Source organism: Rana temporaria, chromosome 2, assembly GCF_905171775.1.
Source record: "Rana temporaria chromosome 2, aRanTem1.1, whole genome shotgun sequence".
Classification (NCBI taxonomy): domain Eukaryota; kingdom Metazoa; phylum Chordata; class Amphibia; order Anura; family Ranidae; genus Rana; species Rana temporaria.
In genome coordinates this window covers 115,099,461-115,123,651 of record NC_053490.1, presented here as the reverse complement: position 1 = coordinate 115,123,651, position 24,191 = coordinate 115,099,461, and the positions used below count along the sequence as shown (strand labels likewise).

General features: G+C 45.3%; 1 protein-coding gene across 1 annotated transcript in view; it reads left to right on the top strand.

Annotated features, from left to right (window-relative positions):
• The window catches only part of SENP1 (SUMO specific peptidase 1), a 93,822-nt gene that overhangs the window by 51,315 nt on the left and 18,316 nt on the right, over positions 1 to 24,191 (top strand). The window contains exons 12-14 of the mRNA XM_040340802.1: positions 1,988 to 2,128; positions 10,403 to 10,534; positions 21,251 to 21,454. Of these exons, the coding sequence (XP_040196736.1) occupies positions 1,988 to 2,128; positions 10,403 to 10,534; positions 21,251 to 21,454 (477 nt within the window). The remainder of the gene's footprint in view (positions 1 to 1,987; positions 2,129 to 10,402; positions 10,535 to 21,250; positions 21,455 to 24,191) is intronic.

Sequence of the window (24,191 nt, the reverse complement as noted above, 5' to 3'; positions counted from 1 at the left end):
GGGTAGTTCAATTTTTTTAGGGCACATATTAGCACAGTGGTTTATATGCAAAGTTTTTCAGTAATTTTTTCCATACGTATTGCTTTTAAAAACCTCTTCTTTACATAGGCACCCCAACGATGGCATTTTTGTATGTATGCCTGCGAATGTGGAGTCTCAAAAATAAAGCCGTAAATTACATTTAAAGCTGGCAATAACAGTAAGCCTGACTGTACAGACTGCCCCCTCACTGTATATACTGCTCTTCTAGTGTCCTGCCTTTCTCCACCCCCATATGAGATGAGTCGCTGGTTGTTGGGATGTTACGGTGTTGGCTCCTAACAGCCAATGCAACAAAGGACAGGTTGTCCACTTGCATTTGTTTAACCAAAAAAAAAATCGGGTTTTGATCTGTTTGGAAAAATTTTAATGTTGGCGGATGTAAAAGAATAATAATCATCTATTTTTCATCTGTTTTTCCATAACGCTGCATTGATGTCCGTTTTTTTTTTTTTTTTCATTCGTCGATGGATGGAAAACGGACAAACGATCCGCATGTGTTAAAGGGGCTAAAGGCAGTGACATCACAGTGGACAGGGTGCTCTCTCCAGGAACCTAATCCTGGTAAATGGTTCTTCAGTCAGTTTACCAATTCACTTAGAAGTGGCTTCAGTTAACAAAGTGTCTTGCTGCTGTGCCACATATCCTAGGTCAGATTGAGTTGTAACTTACGCAGATTGATCTTCCCTAATTGCTTTTGTAATTTCTCTGCACAAGCTTATGAAGGTATGCTTTCACTTCTAACAAAACCCCACAGTAGCATGGAGGCAAAATCCTTCAAAGCCTCACTCGACATCTGTTTAACTAAAAACCGTATGTAGCCTCAGCTACATACAGTTCTAAAGCTCTGGCAGTGGGATGTGAACTTTGAGTCTCATGCCCGAGACAAAGTCAGTCTAAGCAGTGAGTGAGAAACTTTTATATAGCGCAACACATGAGAACTGAATCGCCTCTGGGCGCTTGGTATCCATTCCCTGGGCCCTCAGAAGAGATGGGTCTTGATCTTTCTCCTGAAGGCCAGGTGGTTTACCTCCAATCGGATGGTGGTTGGTAGAGCGCTCCATAGTCTGGGTCCTTGGACCGCAAATCTTCGTTCTCCTTTGGACTTGTATCTGGCTTTGGGTATCTGGAGTAGATTTTGGTTGGTGGATCGCAGAATGCGATTGGTGTTGTGAGCTTTTAGTTTCTCGCATAGATATTGGGGGGCATTTCCCAGAATACACTTATGCTGCTCAGCCATTCAGGGGAGCTTTGTATTCTATGAGTGAATACTAAACCTCCTGTGACTGTCTGAGCAGAGCACAGCCCGACAATTTTGTTGCCGGAGTAGGACTGGAAATTTGTGTCCCACTACTGGCAAAACAGCTCTGCACACTGTACGTAGCTAAGTCTACATACAATTAATACAGTGCGCCCAGCAAGCACACCTGTTGGTGCAGTAAATGGTTTGTGTGGGCCACAAAACGAAATAAAACTATTTAAAGGTACATTAATTTTGAAGTTGGGCTGTAAAGTATAACTAAAAACACAAAACTTTTTGATAAATTAAGGCAAGGGTATAACCCCTGTCGGTAGTGTTTTGTGTGGGTTTTTTTTTTTTTTTTTTACCATTTGTTTCGTTGGTAAGATTTCCTTTCACTTCCTGTCACATGGTCAAAACAAAGTGAGAATCCCCCCCAAGTGAGGGCATTCCTAATTGTCCCTAGAACTAGTTGGAAGATGTACCCTGCTATTTTTATTCAAGTGAGAACCCAAAATGTGAGATTTTTCTCTCATTTTCACTCTAAAATTGTATATTTAGAAATACAAGTAAAGTTCACGGTCTGCCTGATTCCACCTCTGATGGCCACTTCTCCTCCATAAGTCATTCTGTAGTATCTTCCGTTCTTTTAATGTGTTTTTTTCTTTGTATAATTTTTTTTTATTTGCATCTTTTTAAAATGCTTAGAGGCTGCAGGAACGTGGTGTGAAAGACAATATCAATTTGAAGCTGCGCGTACCACTTGAAAAAGAAATCCCTGTTACATTACTTCCAAAACCAGTTGAAGAATCTGCCCAGGAGGGGCCAGAATTTCCAGAGCTTACACAGGTAGCTTCCTTTTTTTTTTTTTTTTTTTTATTTAACTGCATTATAAACTCGCACTGACCACAGTTCAACTTTTAACATCCTTCAGTCAGGTAAGTGAACAATGAATTCCTGAGTATTTTGTACCAGCTTGCCAACATAATCATTTAGTCAGCTGACAACATTATGTGGGTTTATATGGGTTTTTGCATGCTGCACGTTGTTAGGTTTTAAATCAAAGAAGTCAACTGGAATACATTTCTGTTGAGTCACCAAAATGTACCTAAACCCTCTGTTTAACTGACTGGATCTCTAGGGTGCCGTGGAACTCCCTTAAAACCTGGAGGGCTGTGCTTGGTATGTGCATATTATGTATTGATATGTGTTGCAGTAGAACATCATCACAAGCCAATGCTATACCGATTTGTGATGCTGTGTAAAATGGCCCAAGGTTGTAAAAAAATTGTCAAATTTCAATTTGACCACAGAATAGTTTTCCACTTTGCATCGAACCATTTCCCAGGGAAGATTGTGGTGTTTTTGGATCATGTTCAGATACAGCTTCTTTGGATGGTGGAGCTTTTCCTAGAATTTTTGGATGGCACAGCAACCTGTTCACACAGTGATTTTTGTATTCGAGAGCCCCTGCAGCATCATGCCTGTCTTTTTAATGCAATGCTGCTATCTGAGGACCAGAAGATCACAGGCATCCAGTATTGCATTTTAGCCTTGTCCCTTGCACACAGATTTATTTTGGATTCTTGGAATCTTTTGATGTTGTGTACTGTAGATAATCTATTTCAAGTCTTTGCAATTTTACGTTTAGAAACATTATTTTGAAAATGTTCAAATTTTATATGCAGATTTTTGGTGAACCTCTGCCCATCTTTACTTCGACACTCAGACTCTTTAAGATGCTCTTTTAATATCTAATCATGTTACTGACCTGTTGTCAATGAACCCATTTAGTTGCAAAATGTTTTTCCAGCTTTTTGTTGGTACCACTTGCTTTACAAACTTTGTTGCCCTGTCCCAACTTTTTTGAGACGCGTCCCTACCTTCAGTTTCAAAAATTACTTTTTTTTTTTTTTTTCCTTCTTAAAATTATAAATTTTCGCGTGAGTGGCCTGGACGGCATGGTGTGGGAGTGTTATACGACAGCTCCGCTCGCCACAGATCCGTTACTGACTATCCTGGGCCTAATTCGCTTGCTTAAACACCTCAAACCGGGTACATTTACTCCTCCACCTGTGGGAAACATGTTGCCACCGAAAAAATCGTCTGATACGATCGCGAAGCTCGCCAAATATCGGCTGACAGACAAGGAGATGGCGCCCCTTGCCCATGCAAATACAGCAGCTGAAAACACGGCGAGAGTGCTGGAGGCGATCTCTGACTGTAAAAGCTCCCTAACGTGTAAGATCGAGGAGGTGAAGGTGGATGTCTCGCTTATCCGCCAGGACCTGCAAAAACTTTAGGGAGCGGGTTACCTGAGACAGAGACACGCATCAGCCACGTGGAGGAGGTGCCGCCATTGCAGGTGGAGAGGGCCCACAGGCTGGCTGCTAAACCTCCCCCGCAGGGCGCGCCGCCTAGGACATTTATAGCTAAGCTGCTTAACTTTTGTGTTCGGGATGCTGTGCTCCGCCTTACCAGATTGAAGGGCAACATTCTCTTTCAGAACGTCGAGATCAAGGTGTTCTCGGTGGACGTACAGAAGAAGAGGGCCCTGTTCACTGAAGCCAAGCGCCAGCTGAGGGTCCACCATTACTCCTACACCATGCTCTTCCCGGCCAGGTTGCGGGTCGTGGGGGAGGACAGGGCGCACTTTTTTGATACGCCGGAGGCTGTCTTTTCCTGGCTCGAACGCGGCACTGCCAGCCCGTGTAGGATCTCCGGTCAAGACACAAACTGTACGCGCCGGGCCCCCCCTTCCTGGGCCTTGGAACTACCATATCTCCACCAGGTACTGTGCCTACTGCTCCCTGCTTAAGTCCCCCTCTTCACCATTTGCCCTTGGCTGGGGCTCCTCTGCCCCAAACCGGCCCGGTGTGCTCCTTCTCCTTCCCCTTCCCACCCTTTACCCCTCACATCAAATTTGCTGTTCCACTTCGCTTCTTTTGACATGTTTCCCCCCCTGCTCATCCTCTATCTCACGTGGAGGACAACGGCTCTTGGCCCTAAACTCTAGCTTTCATGTGGCGGGTTGCTGCCCGTCATGGTACCCTGGACGTGGACTCACATTTCCATATCCTCATGAGTCCTTTTGGACTCCGCTACTGTTACCTTTACCTGTAACGTTCGATATGTTGCACAAGTTTGGTTTCCCTGGTCTGGCCGGGCTCGGAGGGCTGTCTCTGCTTTGTGCTCGGCATGCTGCCCGCCCGGACACCCCAGTGTTTTAGTTAATTACTGTATTTATGTGCTCAGTTATTGGGTTATTCTGTTTTTAAGTGGTGTATTGAGAACTGTGGTGCATGATTTGGCGGGTGCTGACGTGGGTGGTGTGCGGTGCAATGGGTGGTATTATGCAACCTTAATGTTCAGGCTTCCTGGCCTGACGTGTGGTGTCCTGGCTCTAGCGGCCCGGGCTGTGTGGGTGGTGCTGGGGGCCCCTTTGTGTTTGGGGGGGTCCTCGGTAATTGTGTGCTGGCCCGGGCCGCCGGGAGCATCGATACCTGTCCATAATTGTGATGCCTGATGTAAAGTTTTTATGACATGGAATGTGCGAGGCCTTAGGGCGAGACCGAAACAAAATGCTGTTCTCTCTTAAAAGCTCAGCGGGCAGATGTTATGGTTCTGGTGGAGACTCATTTGACAGGCCAGCTTATGATGACACTTAAACCGTGGGTAGGCTGGGTATACCAGGCTCCGCACACTGCAAACTCATGGGGGGTTGCTGTACTGGTTGCTAAGTCGGCGCAGTTTGTGCTACTGTCGCTCCAATCTGATCCCCTTGGTAGGTTTATATTTTTACATGCCAAGATACATGGGCTGGAGGTACTGTTGCTAGCTATATACATACCCCCCCCCCCCCCCCTTTCAATTTACGGTCCTTACTGAAGGCTTAGCATTTATGGCCCCATTCCCTAGCGTGCCTGCAATATGGCTGGGAGATTTTAATAATGTTGCTCATAGGCACCTCGACAGGCTGACAATGACGCCCCCTGATGACCAAGTGTATGCGCAGACCCATTTTGGTAAACTCCTTACCGATCTAGACCTTGTGGACACATGAAGACATCGCTACCCGTCGGATAGGATCTGTTCATGCTTCTCGACGACACAACTCAATGTCACATATTGATCTTATACTGACGTCTCGGACCCTCCTCCCTATTTTGGGGACTGTAGGATTTAACCCACGGGTTCTCTCCGACCACGCTTCATATTGGATCGTGCTCCGAGTTGACTCTCCCCCCACAACTTACACTTGGAAACTTAATCCCTTTTGGCTGACGGTTGTCCCTGATTTGGGGGAGGCTGGGGCCAAGTGGAATTTCTTTTTTTTCAGGTCAATCGCGGTACCGCACCATTCGAGGCTGTCTAGGATTCTTTTAAGTCCCACGCTCGCATGACCCTATCCCAGCGCATTTCCCGGTATCGAAGGACTTCGAGCCAGGTGGTCAGACATCCGGAACAGTCTCTCTTGCGGAGGCGGTGAGGGCATTTGTTGCTCGACCCTCCTCAGAAATGGCGGATACACTGAAAATGCGGACACGGTTGGTAAATAGTCTCCTCTTTGAGAAGGCGGACAGGCAGATTTTTCTATAGCAAGCAGAGAACATATGAGTGCGGAGAACGCGCAGGGAGGCTTCTGGCCTACTTGGCTCATCTGGATCAGACCTCCCACAGTGGTCTACTTCTGTGATGCCAGTGGCACTGTGGTTGCGGATCCTGACGGGGTGGCCGAGGTATTCCGCTCCTTCTTTGCCTCGTTGTACTCTTCTGTTCCTAACAACCTTGGGGGTGAGATAGCTGACATGCTGGCCGCTATAGTGCTGCCCACGTTGTCAGAGTCTCAGGTGGAGGCCCTTGAGGCTCCCATATCTATAGATGAAATCACACGGGCACTTTCCACGTTGAATCCCTCCAAAGCGCCCGGGTCGGACGGTCTTCCCTTAGAATTCTATACCACTTACAGCGAATCCATGGTCCCTAGGCTCCAGGAGCTTTTTTCTCATATCTTTTAATCCGGCTCCCCGCCCCCCTCCATGAGAGAGGCCTATAATAGTGCTCATCCCCAAACCTGACAAAAATTTTAAACTTCCCGATATCCCTCCTCCAACTGGACATTAAGATCCTGGCGTTAAGTTTGAATGATGTGATCCTTACTCTAATCTATCCCGATTAGACTGGGTTCATGCCTGCTAAAAACACGGCACACAATTTGCTTAGATTACACATGAATTTACAGGCTAAACATGACCAGGTGGGCTCCAGGGTCGTGGTGTCCCTTGACGCCGTAAAGGGCAAATGGGACTACCTTTGGGAATGTTTGGCTCGATTCGGGCCCAAGTTTATAAAGTGGATCAGTCTCCTCTACCAGGATCCGTGCGCCAGGATCTTGGTCAATGGTCAGGTCTCGGCCCCTTTTTCCCTATCGAGGGGAACCAGACAGGGCTGCCCCCTATCCCCGTTGCTGTACGCTCTGGCCATGGAGCCCCTGGCATCTTCCCTCAGAGCACACACTCGTGTTCGAGGTCTTCGATGCGGGGGGGCGGTGGAGACGGTTAGTCTATTCCCCCAACGATATGCTCCTCTACTTGGCTGATGCCGGTCACTCCTTAGAGGCCACCCTGGAGGTCATCGTTGCCTTTGGACACTACTCTGGACTTCTGATTAATTGGGATAAGTCCCAAATCCTCCCTATAGATGTGAGCGTGCCGACAGATGTTCAGGCTTCCTCCCCTCTCCTCAGGTTTACCTCCCTGAAATACCTTGGGATCCGGGTATCTAGATCCCCGAAAGATTATGTTACTCTTAACATTGAACCGCTGATACAGTTTCTAAAAAAACAAAACGCAGACGCACACACGGCTCATGTGTAAGGTAAGGTCTACAGGATTGGATATATCAGTTTGTAAATGGATAGAAAACTGGCTGAAAGACAGAATTCAGAGAGTCGTGGTTAATGATTCTTACTCTGAATGGTCCAAGGTTATCAGTGGTGTACCCCAAGGTTCAGTGCTGGGACCCTTACTTTTCAATATATTTATAAATGATATTGGGTCTGAGATCAAAAGTAACATTTCTGTCTTTGCAGATGACACCAAGCTATGCAGTGGAATATCGTCCTTGCAGGATGTCTCCAATGTACAAGCCGACCTCAATGCTCTGTCTAATTGGGCGACTAAGTGGCAGATGAGGTTTAATGTAGATAAATGTAAAGTTATGCACTTGGGGGCTAAGAATATGCATGCATCATACATACATACTAGGGGGAGTACAACTGGGGGGGATCTGTAGTGGAGAAGGATCTTGGGGTTTTAGTTGATCATAAGCTCAATAATGGCATGCAATGCCAAGCTGCGGTTTCCAAAGCGAGCAAAGTCCTTTCTTGTATTAAGAGAGGTATGGACTCCAGAGACAGAGATATAATTTTGCCCCTGTAAAAATCATTAGTAAGACCTCATCTGGAATATGCAGTTCAGTTTTGGGCACCAGTTCTCAAAAAGGACATCGGAGAACTGGACAAAGTGCAGAGAAGGGCAACCAAACTGATAAGAGGCATGGAGGAGCTCAGCTTTGAGGAAAGATTAGAAGAACTAAATGTATTCACTCTTGAGAAGAGGAGAATAAGGGGGGATATGATCAACATGTACAAATATATGAGGTCCATACAGTGAACTTGGTGTTGAGTTATTCACTTTACGGTCAACACTGAGGACAAGGGGGCACTCTTTACGTCTAGAGGAAAAGAGATTTCACCTCCAAATACGGAAAGGTTTTTTCACAGTAAGAGCTGTGAAAATGTGGAACAGACTCCCTCCAGAGGTGGTTCTGGCCAGCTCAGTAGATTGCTTTAAGAAAGGCCTGGATTCTTTCCTAAATGTACAGAATATAACTGAGTACTAAGATTTGTAGGTAAGTTGATCCAGGGTAAATCCGATTGCCTCTCGGGGGATCAGGAAGAAATTTTTTCCCCTGCTGTAGCAAATTGGATCATGCTCTGCTGGGGTTTTTTGCCTTCCTCTGGATCAACTGTGGGTATGGAGTTGGGTGTATAGGATTTTACTGTTTTTTTTTTTTTTTTTTTTTTTTTGTGGTTGAACTGGATGGACTTGTGTCTTTTTTCAACCTGACTAACTATGTAACTATGACCTGGGCCAAGTTACCATTGGGGGTAATGGGGCGAGTGAATCTAATTAAAATGATTTTCCTTCCCAAATTCTTGTATGTGCTTTGGCATGCCCCTGGCTATCTCCCCCTCAGGCTTTTCAAAACCATTGAGGCTATTCTTTGTTTGTGTGGGGTACGTCCCGACACAAGTTGTCCTGGCAGGCTCTGAAGAATCCGGTTGAGTTAGGGGGTGCAGCATTACCTGACTTTAAATTTATACTACCTGGCAGCACAGCTATGTCACTTCTTCTATCTCTAGACAAACATGACAAATACCGCTACCTTGCATTGGTCTGCTCCCCCTGTGTCTCGGATTACTCACCCCTTTCAGGTTCTCTTTAGGACCTTGGAAGGCACCTGGACATTGGGGAGTCGTCGGGGCCTGCTCTACCACCACTGCAAAATTTGGAAGGTAGTGGGTCGTAGGCTGAAGGTCTCGCCCACTCACTCCCACACACCATTATGGGACAACCCCAGCCTTGCTGAGTTGCTTACTGTTCCGGATCAGATCCTATGGCTCAATCAGGGGGTGAGATATGTGTCTGATGTTTATGCTGGCAATGTTTTGATGTCTTTAACAGCTCCAAGATAGATTCGACCTCCCCAACTCCATGCACTTCTGCTACCTCCAGCTCCGCCATGCTCTTCGGACCCAATTTGGCGATGTATCGCTTAACACTGAACGAATTGATGTTCTCTAATCTATTATGGGTCTAGACTCCCGAAACCTTATTTCGGTGTTTTATTCTTCTCTCCTACGTCCTTCACCGGCTTTTTTGGCCTATAAACTTTAAGATCGCTGGTCTGGAGATGAGGGGGGGGCTGGAGGATGATGAGTGGGAGGATGCCCTGGAAAACAGTAGGAAGGTCTCGACCAAGTTGTCAGACCGTCTTACGCACCGCTACATCCTACACAGAACATACCTGACTCCTGCCCGTATAGCTAAATACAAGCCCGACCACAATCCACTGTGCCCCAGATGTGGTAGCCCTTCTTTCACCTTTTTATTTACGTGCCCGGCAATACAGGATTATTGGCTGCACATAGTAAAATTCATACATGATGAAATGGGATCTCCCCTGACACTATGCCCCAAGCAGTGCCTGTTGGGGGTGTTTCCAGACCCAGATTCGGATAAATACCATAAGATATTTCATCAAGAAACGCTCTTTACAGCCAGATTACTTATAGCACGAAAGTGGCTTCAGGCTACGCCGCCTTCAGGAATGGATCGCGGTGGTTAATTGCACACTGCCATATTAAAAGGAAATCTATGCCCACAGAGGCTGCCCGGCCAAATATGGTAAAATCTGGGCTGCCTGGCTGGCTACGGCTGCCACGTGCGCCAACCCGAGTCTGTCTGTGGGTCATCTACCCTTCCCGTCTCTTTATGTTCGGTTATGCACTCTGAATGTCTGCTGAAGGGCCCCTAAGGTGTCTCGCTCCCCATGTGCTTGTTTTTTGCTTGTTTTGTCCTTTTTGCTTTTTCGTTGCCTTTGTATCTGATTGGATCAGTCATCTTGGAACCAGTCGATTTTATACTGCTTATGTTAAATGTTTGTATACACCCGTGTGCTGTACTTGTTGCATCCACATTTATTGTATTACTGCATACTGTATGTCCTTACTTGCATTTCATACAATAAAACACCACGCTGTTTGTAAAAAAAAAAAAAAACAATTCTACATTTTCCTCTTTTCAAATATTTGGTATGTTTTCAATTTTCTAATGTGAAATAAAATATGGGTGTATGCGATCTGTAACTCATTTCATAATGTTTTTATGTAGATTTTGTACAATGTTCAGTTTCAGAATTGTGGTTCAATATACCAGTCTTTTACATACTATGTAAAAATGTATCCAAGAAGGCGATTCAGATTTATTTTTTTGCCCTTGCTTTACTCTGTTTTGAATAACCTCTATAAACCCATTTTTACCTCCTCCTTTTTTCAAGGAAATGGGAAAGGAAATTAAGAGTGCTCTATTTGGTGGAAATAATGATCAAGTCCTTAGTGAAGGTTTTCGCTTGACAATTACACGTAAAGATATCATGACTCTTCATAGCTTAAACTGGCTAAATGATGAGGTAAGTTCTTGACCGGCTTTTTCTAAAATCAAGGTTAACCACTTGTTTACTAGGGCAATTTCTTTTTCTAACACGTGTGTATATATATATATATATATATATATATATATATATATATATATATATATATATATATATTTTTTATTATTGTTAAGAAATTTACTTTTTACAAACGGTATATATTTTCTAAAACCAGAAATACTGGATAATCGTGCCATTTGCAGTTTATCTTGTACAATATTTATGTAGCCGTTTATCAATGCACATTTTCAAGAAAACATATACTAAAATGAAAGCCGTATTAAAATCAAAAATGTATTGTAATGCAGCTTACCAATCATTAAATGTGGCTGTATCGTCTAATTTTCTTTTGGCTTTTTCCCCCCTCTGTTTTCACCTAGTGATCTGACTAAACGCATTACTTGTATTAATGGAACATAACTCTGTAGGAATGAGCATATAAAGCACAGCAGACATCAGCTTTGTGAGTCTGGGGTTGATGGTGCATCTAAAACTGCCTATACGTTTAACACTAACACATTGAAGCCAAAGTCTAGCTCACCCTTTATAATTCGTTACAGCTGTTTTTTTTTCCTTTCGAGATAAAGGGTTTGCATGAATAAATAATAGCTAATCATTTCACACACTTGTGTTAACTGTTTTAACTGTTTTTTTTTTTGTCTTCATGTAAACTGATGCATTCTGCTGGAGAGCTTGAGCTTGTGAAAAATGGCACTTACTGGCCAGATCACCAGATGGAAGCTTAAAATAGGAAACTAATACAGCCCTCACGTCTTGGAATTGATAAGCTGTAATATATTAAATATTTGCTTTTGGGCTTAATACTGCTTTAATTTTAGTACAAACAGACACATTATACCCACTTTTCTGTAAAATATAAAAGGGGTGGTTGTGTCAAGTAAATAAGATTATGTATTATTAAATCAGGTTAGGGAGTCTCCCAAGTAAGACATTCAGATGAATATGAAAGTGTAGAGCTTATTTTTGTGAAAGTCAGTTAACAACTCATATCAAATGTTGCAAACATTAAATTAAATATAAAAATATATATATATTCTCTTATTTCAGTGACACCAAGTGAGAACAATGAAAAAAAAAAAATGTGTGTGATTTTATATATATATATATATATATATATATATATATATATATGTGTGTGTGTGTGTGTGTGTGTGTGTGTGTGTGTAACGAAGCAGTCCTCTATTGTGACCACACACAAATAACAGTCCAAAAGTGTAGAAAAAAACTCCAAGGTTGAAATTAAAGTTCCACATGGATATGACCCTCTCTGTGAAAGGATAGAGACACCACCACTGATGTAAGGAGGAGGCTTACCAGATGGTGTTGACTTGGTGAGGTGTATACCACCCAAGTCAAAACAGGCTTATATAATCGGTCAGTAAGATGTATCAGCTGGTCCTGAATCCGCATATCAGTCGGCACAGCAAATTCCAGTAAACACCAGGAAGTGTAAATACATATAGTCTTGTTGGAGCCAGAGATACAGTAACCACATAACATGCGTAATGGGGGGAAAAAAACTCAGTGTGATACCGTACAAGGTAGTATTTATTAAAGATAAAAACACTCACATTTGGAAGAACATCATAGGCATATCACAAAGTGCAAGAGCGATGTGTGTGTGAATGGATCCACCTGACACGTTTCAACTAAACAGTCATCATCTGGGGGGTCCCCAGATGACTGTTTAGTTGAGCCCTTTGAATTATTTTGCCAATCGTGGAAATACCTCCAAATATTTAAATTCTCTTTTTTAAATCATCTCGAGCCACTGAAAAGGGTGAAATCACAATGCAGTATTTTTTTATTTTAAAACCATATTGGGCTGGAAAGCTATAATCCTTTCCCCCTAAGATTCTACATTATGAAGCGGAGTCATATTTTATACAAGTATTGAGAAAATGGTATCAAGCTTGGCATTTAAACAAAAATTTCCCCAAACTATATATTGTAAAAAATTAAATCCACTCTGATAAGGTGGTTCTTTCTTCTTCCAACATTCAGTCCTGCAAATGTGCATGTTTTGGAATCCTGTTAATGCTCAAAATCTACCAAATTCATACAAACTGAAAGGATACATTTTGTGTATTGGTAATTAAATTACAAAATTGCTTGTATGTAAATTGTAGGTACTATCCCCCTTAGGGTATCTTTTTAAAGAAGTGAATGTGGCATTCACCAAATATTCACTACTGGTGCATGTATTGGTGTTCGTTCACATGGGCGTGCCAATCCGTGCACTCATGCAGAGGTTCATATTCGCTCACATTGAATGCACAAGTGTTAAGACAGCCTGTTCAAATCAATGCCTGGCTGCATGGAGGAACTCTAAAGTGCTTCCCCAACTGTACATCCATGCGGTTCCAGGGCACAGACCAGAGAGCGGTATGTGATGCCTGTCATTGGTTTGGATAGACTGCCTGCATGGAAGACCTGTGCATCCTGCCAGGTGTATAGATTGCCCATGTGAACGAGGCCTTAAATTGAGGGGAATGATTGCCTATCTGTGAATGTCACATTCACTGCTTAACAACTTCAGCCCCGGAAGATTTTTTACCCCCTTCCTGACCAGAGCACTTTTTACAATTTGGCACTGTCGCTTTAACTGACAATTGCACGATCATGCAATGCTGTACTCAAACAAAATTTCCCACAAATAAAGCTTTCTTTTGGTGGTATTTGATCACCTCTGCGGTTTTTATTTTTTGCACTATAAACAAAAAAAATAATTGTTTGAAAAAAATATTTCTCTTTTTGTCCATGGACGGACACCGCTTCCTTATACTATTGACTGTAGGGTTATGTTCCGTCTATCAGGAAAGGACTAGGTAGACATGTTAATGGTTAAAACATGTAATCTTTAGCAAAGCTGAACGCCCCCAGAGAAGGACCTGGCTCCTTTGGGCCCATGGTCCTGAAGAACTTTTATTTTTATTTTTTGATCCTGGGATTTTCTATCAACTGCTGGCTGGGTGACAGGCTGGATAATATAGATCCTTGAAGTCTCCCCAGCCCGGCAATCGAGCGCGAGCAGGCCTTGGCTACGCTCTGGGTCGGCCACGACTTACCCCGTTTGCTCCAGGGGTGGCCGGTGAGCTAATGCTCCGGGGCTCACATATGACAGGGCTACTGCTGTCTGAGTCACAGTGAGCTGTGGCCGACAGCTACTCCGTACTACTCGAGGTGGGTCTGTCAGGAACGCGCCAGCCGTCCTCGCAGGGACAGGTAAGTAATTTTTCCTCACGTCTTGGCAGGATGGAACAGCTGGGCTTTCCTGGCTGGGGGGGGTGCGCAGCGATTAGGGGGTCTCTTGTCCTCCCTTTCCTCTCCCCCCATCCCTTTCCTCCTTCCCATGCATGGGCCTGCTGTAACTCTGTACCTGTGTAGTTTTTTTTCTATGTCCTGGCTAGGGGCTGCGCGGGTGTCCGGGTCCGCTCTGTGTGGGTTGTCTGCCATCGGGGGCCACTTCGTTTTCGGCTTTCTCGTCCACCTCGGTGTCACTTGGCACCATTTTATTGTAGCCGCGTTGCTATTGTATTACAGCTGGCGGCCATTTTCTTGAAGCTTGCACTCCTTTTTGCTGGGCCGACCGGCGGCCATCTTTGTGTGGTTCTTTTATAGGTTTTGGCCTCTAGTGCTGAAATGGCTTTTACCACAGACACCCAGTTACACACTGTGTTGAGAGAGAGAGAGGGACGTGGCGATGAGCAGTTCTTGTCAGGACGGGGAGTCCCTTGGTCAGTAGCAGCAAGGCGGGTGGGCCCCCTTTTTTTAAGTATACCTTGTGCTTGACTGTAGTCCCTGAGGCTGTCAAGTGAGCGGGTCAGCATAGCGTCAGAAGCTGGCGTTTCTTTCCCAGACATTCCGGTGGTAGCAACCAGTGCACCTGCGGTTCCTGTGGACGCTTTGTCGGCGGTCCTGGAGTCCTTTTGTTGCCAGGGTGGAAGCAGTGTGTGGGGGCGCAAAGGGGGTAAAAAAAACCTCTCCACCTTTTTCTGGGGATAGCTCTGACTCAGCCCTGGCTGTGACGCAGGGCCCTTGTTCTGAGTTATCGGAGGATGCGGACCAGGACCATTCTGACAGTGAGGGTGACTCCATGTCTGGGTCAGCACAGGACAAGGCACTTGTTGGAGCACTTATGACCGCAGTGCGGGACACTCTTAAGCTGGAGAATATGGCTGGGGCATCTGCTGAGCTGTCTGTCCCTTTTGGGTCCCACAAGCCGACCTGCACTGCTAAGGTGTTTCCTTATGTGACTTATTTTGATAAGTTCATGGACAAGAAATGGAAGCGATTGCAGATAACCTTTTTGGTCCCTAAACACATGGCGGTGTGTTGCCTATTTTTTCAGCAGGCTCTCCTCAAAAAGGGTATCTCCCCCGGTGTCTAGGTTAAACAAAGTAACCACGTTTCCGATAGAGGGGACCTATGCATTTAAGGACCCTGCAGATAGGAGGTCCGAGGCAGTGGGTTGGTCCATGTTCACCATGCTGGGATCAGCGTTGCGAGCTTACATTAGCCACGGCACTAGTGTCAGACGTTGACTGAGTGGGCAAAAATATTGCAGTGGGAGTTGGAGGAGCATCATGCTCCCCTGGGCTGCGTGGAACTAGCTGACCAGTTAGTGCATGGCCTCCAAATATGTTTGCAATGCAGCCCTGGAAGCAGCACCTTTTGATCTCCAGAGCCTCAGTATCCGTGGTTGTTTTGCGGCACCTGATCTGGTTAAAATTCTGGTCCACGGACCAGACTTCCAAGAAGGCCCTGGCGGATTTTCCCTTCCGGATAGGTAGGCTATTTGGAGCCTCACTGGATGAGATCATTAAGGATGTCACGGGGGGGTAAGAGAATGCTCCTCCCTCAATCCAGGAAAGGTATGGAGCCACACCGTAGGCCGGGACCCTCCTTTTCCGCGCAGAAGCGGTATTTTCGTCAGTTGGAGCCCGCAGGTAGGCATTCCCAGGCAGACAAGAGGCCAGCAGAGGGACAAAAGCGTCCCTGGGTTCGCAAGCTAAACAAGCCTGCAAACAAATCTCGACCCTCGGGTGGGGGGACTTCTTTGCGAGTTTTAAGCTCGGCGGACTTTCCTGCTTTCCGACCAGTGGGTTTGCGACGTGGTTTCATCAGGGCACGATCTGTTTCTTGCCCACCAAACAGATTTTTTCCCTCAAATCTTCCTCTTCTTCCGGCTCGTCGGGATGCCCTAAGAGGGGCAGTACAGGACTTGCTGAAGTGCGGGGTAATCATACCTGTGCTGCTGCAGGAAAGTTTTCGGGGTTTCTACTCTAATCTGTTTGTGGTCCCAAAAAAGGACGGAGTCCGTTCAATACTGGACCTCAAGGCTCTCAGTGCCTTTGTAAAGGTTCGAAAGTTCAAGATGGAATCAGTTCGCTCTGTGGTCGCTGTACTCCATCCAGTGGATTTTCTGGCGTCCTTGGACATCAAGGACGCAAACTTGCATGTCCCCGTTTTTGTCAGGCATCAGAGGTTCCTGCGCTTTTGCAGTGAGGGAAGACCACTATCATTTTGTGACTCTCCCCTTTGGCATGGTGTCGGCGCCAATGGTTTTCACCAAGGTGCTTGCCCCGAATTCTGGCCTTGCTGAGTCAGCCAGGAATCGCCATCGTGGGCTACTTGGACGATCTGCTCCTGAGAGCTGCTTCAAGCTCAGAATTGGAGGAGGATGTGGCAATTGCCAGTCAGACCCTCCGAGAATTTGGCTGGGTGCTGAACTTCCAGAAGTCGGTGTTGTTACCGACTCAGCGCCTAGAATATCTGGGTTTGATTCTAGACTCCTCCAAAGGCCAGAGTTTTTCTCCCTTTGGAAAAGTTTCAAACTCTTCGGACTGCGGTGAAGCTGTTGGCATCCCGCAAATGGTTGTCGCTCCGCTTTTGCATGCGAGTCTTGGGTCTAATGGTAGCCTCTTTTGAGGCGATATCGTATGCTCAATTCCACACTCGAGCTTTGCAGAAGGAGATTCTGTACAAATGGGACAGATCCCCGTTGTCCCTGGATTGTCAAATCTGGGTGAGCCAACAGGTCAGGACTTCCCTGGTCTGGTGGTTGAGCTCTCCGGCTCCTCAGTCTGGGAAGTTGTTCGCGACGGACGCCAGCCTGTCCGGTTGGGGGGGAGTTTGGGATGTTTAGTCGACACAAGGTCGCTGGACACAGGAAGAATCTCGCCTGCCGATCAATGTACTGTAGCTCCTGGCGATCAGGCAGTGCCTCTCCACATGGTCACTGAGACTGCAGGGGCGTCCGATCAGGATCCATTCGGACAACGCCACTGCGGTGGCATGTGTCAACCATCAAGAAGGAACAAGAAGCACGGCTGCAGCTTCAGGGGTCGCACACATCTTGCGATGGGCAGAAGGGAGCGTACCGGCTCTATCAGCCGTATACATTCCGGGTGTAGACAATTGGCAAGCCAAACTACCTCAGTCGTCAGATGCTGGACCAAGGAGAATAGTCATTGACCCCGGATGTATTTCACCTCCTTTGCCTGAGATGGGGCGAGCCAGACGTAGCTCTCCTGCCTTCTCGACTCAATCGAAAGGTCTTAAGGTTCGTGGCCAGGTCAAAAGATCCTTGGGTGGATGCGACAGATGCGTTGGTAGCCCAGTGGGGACAGTGTCGGCTGATTTATGCCTTTCCCCCACTGAAACTACTTCCTCGTCAGCTTCACACAGCGGAGTCCGAGGGGATCCTGATGATCCTAATTGCCCCAGATTGGCCTCGGCATCCATGGTACGCCGACCTGGTAAAACTAGTGGTGGCTGCTCCTTGGCGACTGCCGTTGCAAGGACCTTCTGTCACAAGGTCCCATTCTTCATCCTGCTTTAGTCGCTGGCTTTACCGGCATGGCTGTTTAAAGCCAGGTGCTGAAGGACTGAGGCCTATCGGGATTCAGTGATTTTCACCATGCTGAGGGCACGGAAGTCTTCTCGGAAGATTTACCATCGCACGTGGAAGGCTTACATCTCTGTGCGAAGAGATGGGGTGGCAGCCACGTACATATTTAGCTTCTAGGATCCTGCTGTTTTTGTGGCGTGGATCAGAAACTTGTCTTGGGCACCAATAAGGGGCAGATTTCAGCCAATTTTTTTTAAACGACCCTTGGCCACTCATTCACTGGTTAGTACTTTTGTTCAAGGGGTTCGACATGTGGCTCCTCCGGTTTGACCACCACTACCTCTGTGGGATTTGAGTCTGGTGCTCTCGGCACTTCAGAAACCCCCCTTTGAGAACATCAGAGATTTTTTTCTCCTGACACTCTCCCAGAAAGTTGCCTTTCTAGTGGCCATTACATCTGTCAGACGGGTTTCTGAGTTGGCGGCCTTGTCTTACAAGCCCTCCATAGGGATAAAGTGGTGCTACGCCCGCAGCCTTAGTTTCTTCCGAAGGTGGTTTCGGCTTTTCATCAAAATGAGGACATTGTACTTCCATCCTTGTGTCCCTGGCCGTCGCATCCCAAGGAGGCTGCGTTGCATTCCCTAGACACGTGGTATGTGCTCTGCAGGTGTATCGGTCTGTCTGCTACGGCTCAGTTTCGGAGGTCAGACTTACTGTTTGTATCGGTGTCTGGTCCAAAGAAAGGCCTGGCGGTCTTGTCGCCACCATTTCACAGTGGATCAGACAGATCGTGATTCAGGCTTACGCCCTGAAAGGGCGGTCGCCTCCCTTTCCTGTCACGGCGCATTCGACCAGGGCAATTGGTGCTTCCTGGGCTTTCCGACATCAATCGTCTGTCTCACAGGCGTGCAAGGCGGCGACCTGGTCGTCAGTTTACACCTTTAAAGATTGCTAAAGATTACATGTTTTAACCATTAACATGTCTGCCTAGTCCTCTCCTGATAGACGGAACATAACCCTACAAGGAAGCTGTGTCCGTCCATGGACAAAAGAGAAAAGGATTTTACGGTGAGTACAAAAATCCCTTTTTTTTTTTAACACATTTCTTCATCGGTTTAGGCCAATAAATATTCTTCTACATATTTTTGGCAAAAAAAAAATGCGATGAGCACATATTGATTGGCTTGCTCAAAAGTTATAGGGCCAGATTAACAGAAGAAATTTCTAATTTGCCGCGTCGTATCTTTAGTTTGAATCCTCAAACCAAGATACGACGGCTTTTGACTTTGATCCGACAGGCGTACGGCTTCGTACGCCTTCGGATCGTAGGTGTAATACTTCGGCGCCCGCCGGGTGGAGTTTGCGTTGTTTTCCGCGTCGGGTATGCTAATTAGCTGTTTACGGCGATTCACGAAGGTCCGCGCGTCCGTCGCATTCTCTTACGTCGTCGCTAGTCGGCTTTTCCCGGCGTATAGTTAAAGCTGCTATTTCTTGGTCTATCTTTAGACTTGCCATGTTAAAGTATGGCCGTCGTTCCCGCGTTGAATCTTAATTTTTTATTTTTTTTTTGCGCAAGTCGTCCGTGAATAGGAAAGGACGTAACTCACGTCGACGTTCAAAAAAATGACGGTGCGACGTCATTTCGCGCAAAGCACGGCGGGAAATTTCAAAACTGAGCATGCGCAGTACGTTCGGCGCGGGAACGCGCCGAATTTAAATGATCCACGCCCCATTTGAATTAGGTGGGCTTGCGCCGGAAGGATTTACGCTTCGCCGCCGCAAGTTTACAGGCAAATGCTTTGTGAATCAAGCACTTGCCCGTAAAACTTGCGGCGGTGTAACGTAAATGCAATACGTTACGCTGCCGGAATTCTACCTGAATCTGGCCCATAGCGTCTACAAACTGGAAAAGATTTATGGCATTTTTATTTTTTACTAGTGATGGCGGTGATCTGCGATTTTTTTTCAGTATTGCGACACGACAGACAGATCTGACACGTTTGACACATTATGGGACCATTAACATTGATACAGCGATCGGTGCTATAATTATGCACAGAGTAAAAAATTTTTTTTTCCTTCATGCTTTTATGCATGAAGGTAAAAATAAACCTGCGTGCAGCTCCCCCATCAATTTTACCTGAGTCCCTTCTTGATCCAGCTAATGAGCTTGGGAGATTCGGCTGTCCCAGGACTCCCCTTTCTCATTGGCTGAAACAGCAGTGGGAGCCATTGGCACCCACTGTTGATCAGTCCATGAGCCAATGAGGAGAGAGCCCTGGGCCCCGCAGCAGCTATGTGTCTTATAGACGCATAGAGCAGGACTCTGAAGTGAGCAGGGCACTGGTCACGGGGGAGGAGCCAGGATTGCTGGCGGGTGACCCAAGAAGAAGAGGATCATTACTGCTCTGTGCAAAATCATTGCACAGAAGGTAAGTATGATATGAGCAACCTTTTTCTTACACCATGGGTTATTTGCTCGTACTGTGAGGTGATTGGACATTGGTAAGCTTTTGAGGGCATGTCCCCCTGGGGTGCCTCCTCTCTGACTCTACCTTGCCCCTCAGTTTTTTGCTAGTGTCCGAAGGTGATGAACACTTTTTTATTTTTTTATTTTTTTTATCGAATCTTCTGATTTCTCAAGTTAACTCTCCGTCTTCTGCTGTCTACAGAGGTGTATGTACAAATTGGTACAGCCTTGGTAAAACTTTGGGAACCTTACGCAGACATCGCACTATGGGGACAGCATGTAATGTTGATTCAGGTACTGGATCCAGTGTGTGGATCCACATCTGTTAAACTGTCAGCCCCTTTCCTCATACTTCACAACAACATTGTTGTATTATGCCTAAGACCATTCTTTCTTCCAAACGGGGTTTCAGCAATCTTTCTCCAGATTCCCTCTTTGTTCTTGCATAGGAAGTACCTTTTTTTTAAAGTTTTGCCAGGAGGATGTCCAATCTTTTTCGGATACAGATTTGGCCACAGGCTTATTACAGTGGCACTATGCGCTTGAGTAGTTGACCCCTGTTGTTTTTTTGGGCCTGTTGGAGCAGTTCCCTTTTTTCCTAGTTAACCACTCCTATAGGTTCATTGCTTGGGCATGTCCTATGATTAAGGGCCCTTTCACACCAGCGGATGAACGGTCCGCTTTTCATAAGTCCGTTTACGGACTTACAATGGTTCCCTATGGGATCACGGCCATTAGCGGATGGAGCATCCGCTAACGTCCGTAATCAACCGCCTCCGTCAGGATCCGGTTTTTCAGACTGAAGAAACCCCTATTTTTCTTCTGTCTATCGGATCGGATGAATACAGACAGACTGTCCGTATTCATCCGATTCCCCATAGGGAGCCGACAGCTCAGCGGGGATTAACGGAGGAATCCCCGCTGAGCCAAACGGGCTAACGGAGCGGATCAATACGGATCCGCTCCGTGTGAAAGAGCCCTAAGTTGCCTTTTTGTCTTGACTGTGATTTTGATCCAAGGAATTTCAACTTGCCTGTAAATTCCATTTTGAAGTGCAGTACAGAAAACAGGTCATCCTCCATAAACACTCCGCGTTGTACTACATTGCTTGCTACAAAACTTAAGGAGTTTATTAGGGTTGTGGGGGCATGTACTTGAAAGTTTGCCACTGTCCAATCACCTGAAGGTACGGGCCTAAAACCTATGGTTTATGAATGAATAAGTTGCCTGTCTTGTCCTTTGATGTACTCCAAGATGTGGAATTTGCAGGTAGGTTGAAATTCCTCCTTAACAAAAATCCTGTAAAAAAAATTATTTCGTGACCTTCTTCTTTTATTTTTTTTTAATGCAGATAATAAATTTCTATATGAACCTTTTGATGGAAAGAAGTAAACGAAAAGGTTTGCCCAAAGTCCATGCTTTCAACACGTTCTTTTTTCCAAAATTAAAATCGGCTGGGTTTCAAGCTGTGAAGAGGTGGACAAAAAAGGTGGATGTATTCGCTGCAGATATTTTATTGGTTCCGGTTCATCTTGGAGTTCATTGGTGCTTAGCTGTAAGTAAAATGTTTTTTACTGCTGTTTTTTTTGTCTTCTTTTTTTTTTTTTTCATATGTCATCCCCTTACTAAAAGATAACAAATATAATATTGTTCGTTCGTGTGTGTGTGTGTGTATACATGTATATACAGAGCCTTGAAAAGGTATTCATACCCCTAGAAATTTTCGACATTTTGTCATGTTACAACTAAAAACTTAAAAGCATTTTATTGGGATTTTATGTGATCGAACAACACAAACTGGCACATATTTTTTTTTTACAAATATCTGTTTGTGTGGCGTTTATTTCTATTTAGCCCCCTTTACTCTGATATCCCTAAGTAAAATCTAGTGAAACCAATTGCCTTCAGAAGTCACCTAATTTGTGGAGTTCACCTGTGTGTAATTTAATCTCCGTATTAATACAGCTGTTCTGTGAAGCCCTCAGTGTTTTTTTTAGAGAACCTTGGTGAGTGAGTGAAAAACGTATATAGCGCAACACATGCAAACTGAATCGCCTCTGGGCGCTGTAGCCATTCCCTGGGTAAAACCCTTTGCCCTCAGAAGAGATGGGTTTTAATCTTTCTCCTGAAGGCCAAGTGGTCCAACTCCAATCGGATGGTGGTTGGTAAACAAACCTTATCATGAAGGCCAAGAAACACACCAGACAGGTCAGAGATAAAGTTGTAGAAAAGTTTAAAACAGGGTTAGATTATATAAAAAAAATCAGCTTTGAACACTGAGCACTGTTTAATCCGTCATCTGAAAATGGAGAGAGTATGGCACAACTGAAAACCTAAGCTGACAGGCCAGGAGAGCATTCATCAGAGAAGCATCCATGGTAACTATGATGGAATTGCAGAGATCCACACCTCAGGTGTGAGAATCTGTCCACAGGACAACTATTAACCGTGCACTCCACAAATCTGGCCTTTATGAAAGAGTGGCAAGAAGGAAGCCATTGTTGAAAGTCATGTTTGCGAAAAGCTATGCGGGGGGGGACAGAGCAAATATGTGGAAGAAGGTTCTTTATTCAGATGAGACCAAAATTGTACTTTTTGGCCTAATAGCAAAATGCTATGTGGCAGAAAACGAACACTGCACATCACCCTGAACACACCATACCCCACTGTGAAACATGGTGGTGACGGCATCATGTTGTGGGGATGATTTTCTTCAGCAGGGACAATGAAATTGGTCAGAGTTGATGGAAAGATGGATGTCAAATACAGGGCCATCTTAGAAGAAGACCTGTTGGTCTGCAAAAGACTTGAGACAGGACAATGATCTTAAACCTACAGCCAGCACTACAATGGAATGGTATAGAATAGATTATTTTTTGTGTTTAATTTTATGTATTAATATTGATTATGAGATTAGCATATTTGTAGATTCAGTAATAGAGGTCGGCCAATATTTGGCCTTTTTTAAGAAATCTGAAGATTTTTATTATGCAAATTTGGCCAATTACTAACCGCACTGTGCTTGTCGACCCACAAGTGTTCCTCCTCCCTTTCCCACACTCCATTAGCAGAGCAGCATTTGGGGCTTGCCAGAGCTGCTAATTGTGTGAAACTGATGTATGTAACTGAATGCAGAGAAAGAGAGAGGAGCTGTCAGAATTCAGCGTTGATGTCGGGGGTGGGCGGGACCCAGCAGCTATCAAACACCAGCCAATGGTATCTGTGCACGCTGCTACGTGTATGTGGCCCCGCCCTCTTAAATCTTGACAGCTCCTCTATCTCTCTGCATTTGGTTACATACGTCGGTTTCACATAGTTATACTACATTTGCTGAGTGTAAAACCTGCCAGTGCCACCTGCCTGTGCCAACCAGTGGCACCTGCCCAAATAAAAAAACTGCATCAAATATCGGCCGCCCCGATGCCTAAATATCGGCATCGGCCAGAGAAAAACCCATCTCAGTAGACCTCTATTCATTAATTGTGAATATTGGATTTGTAAGGCTGCTTTCACACTGGAGCAGGTGGGTGTTGACAGTAAAACGCTGCTAGTTTTAGTGGTGCTTTACCGTCATATTGGCAGCGATTTTTAACCCCTGCTAGTGGCCAATGAAGGGTTAAATGCGTCCGTGTAACGCCAAAGCGCTTTGCAGGTGTTTCGGCAGCGGTGCCCTGTCATTTAAAGTGTAACACCGCTTCTTCACTGCTCCAAAGATGCTGCTTGCAGGACTTTTTTTGTTCTGCCAGAGCATCGCCTCAGTGTGAAAGCACTCTGGCTCTTGCACTGAGACTGCAGGGGAGCCGTTTTTTAGGTGCATTACAGGCGCTATTTTTTAGCACAAAAGCGCCTGAAAAATGCCCCAGTGTGAAAGGGGTCTAACAGGATGGCAGGGGGTGCAAATAATTTTGAGGCTGTACTCCAGGGATCTTCAAACTAAGGCCCTCCAGCTGTTGCAGAACTACAAGTCCCATGAGGCATTGTAAAACTCTGACATTCACAGACATGACTAGGCACGATGGGAATTTAAGTTCCTGAACAACTGGAGGGCCATAGTTAGAGAGGACCCCTGCTGTACACAGTCCTCCATTTTTTAGATTTCATTTATTTGATTAAATGGGGGCAATTTTTTTATATATATATATATATATAATTTTGGAGGTCGGCCGATATTTGGCAGATTTAGAGAAATCGTCATCGGCTGATAGAGATATATATATATATATATATATATATATATATCTCTATATATATATATATCTCTATATATATATATCTCTATATATATATATATC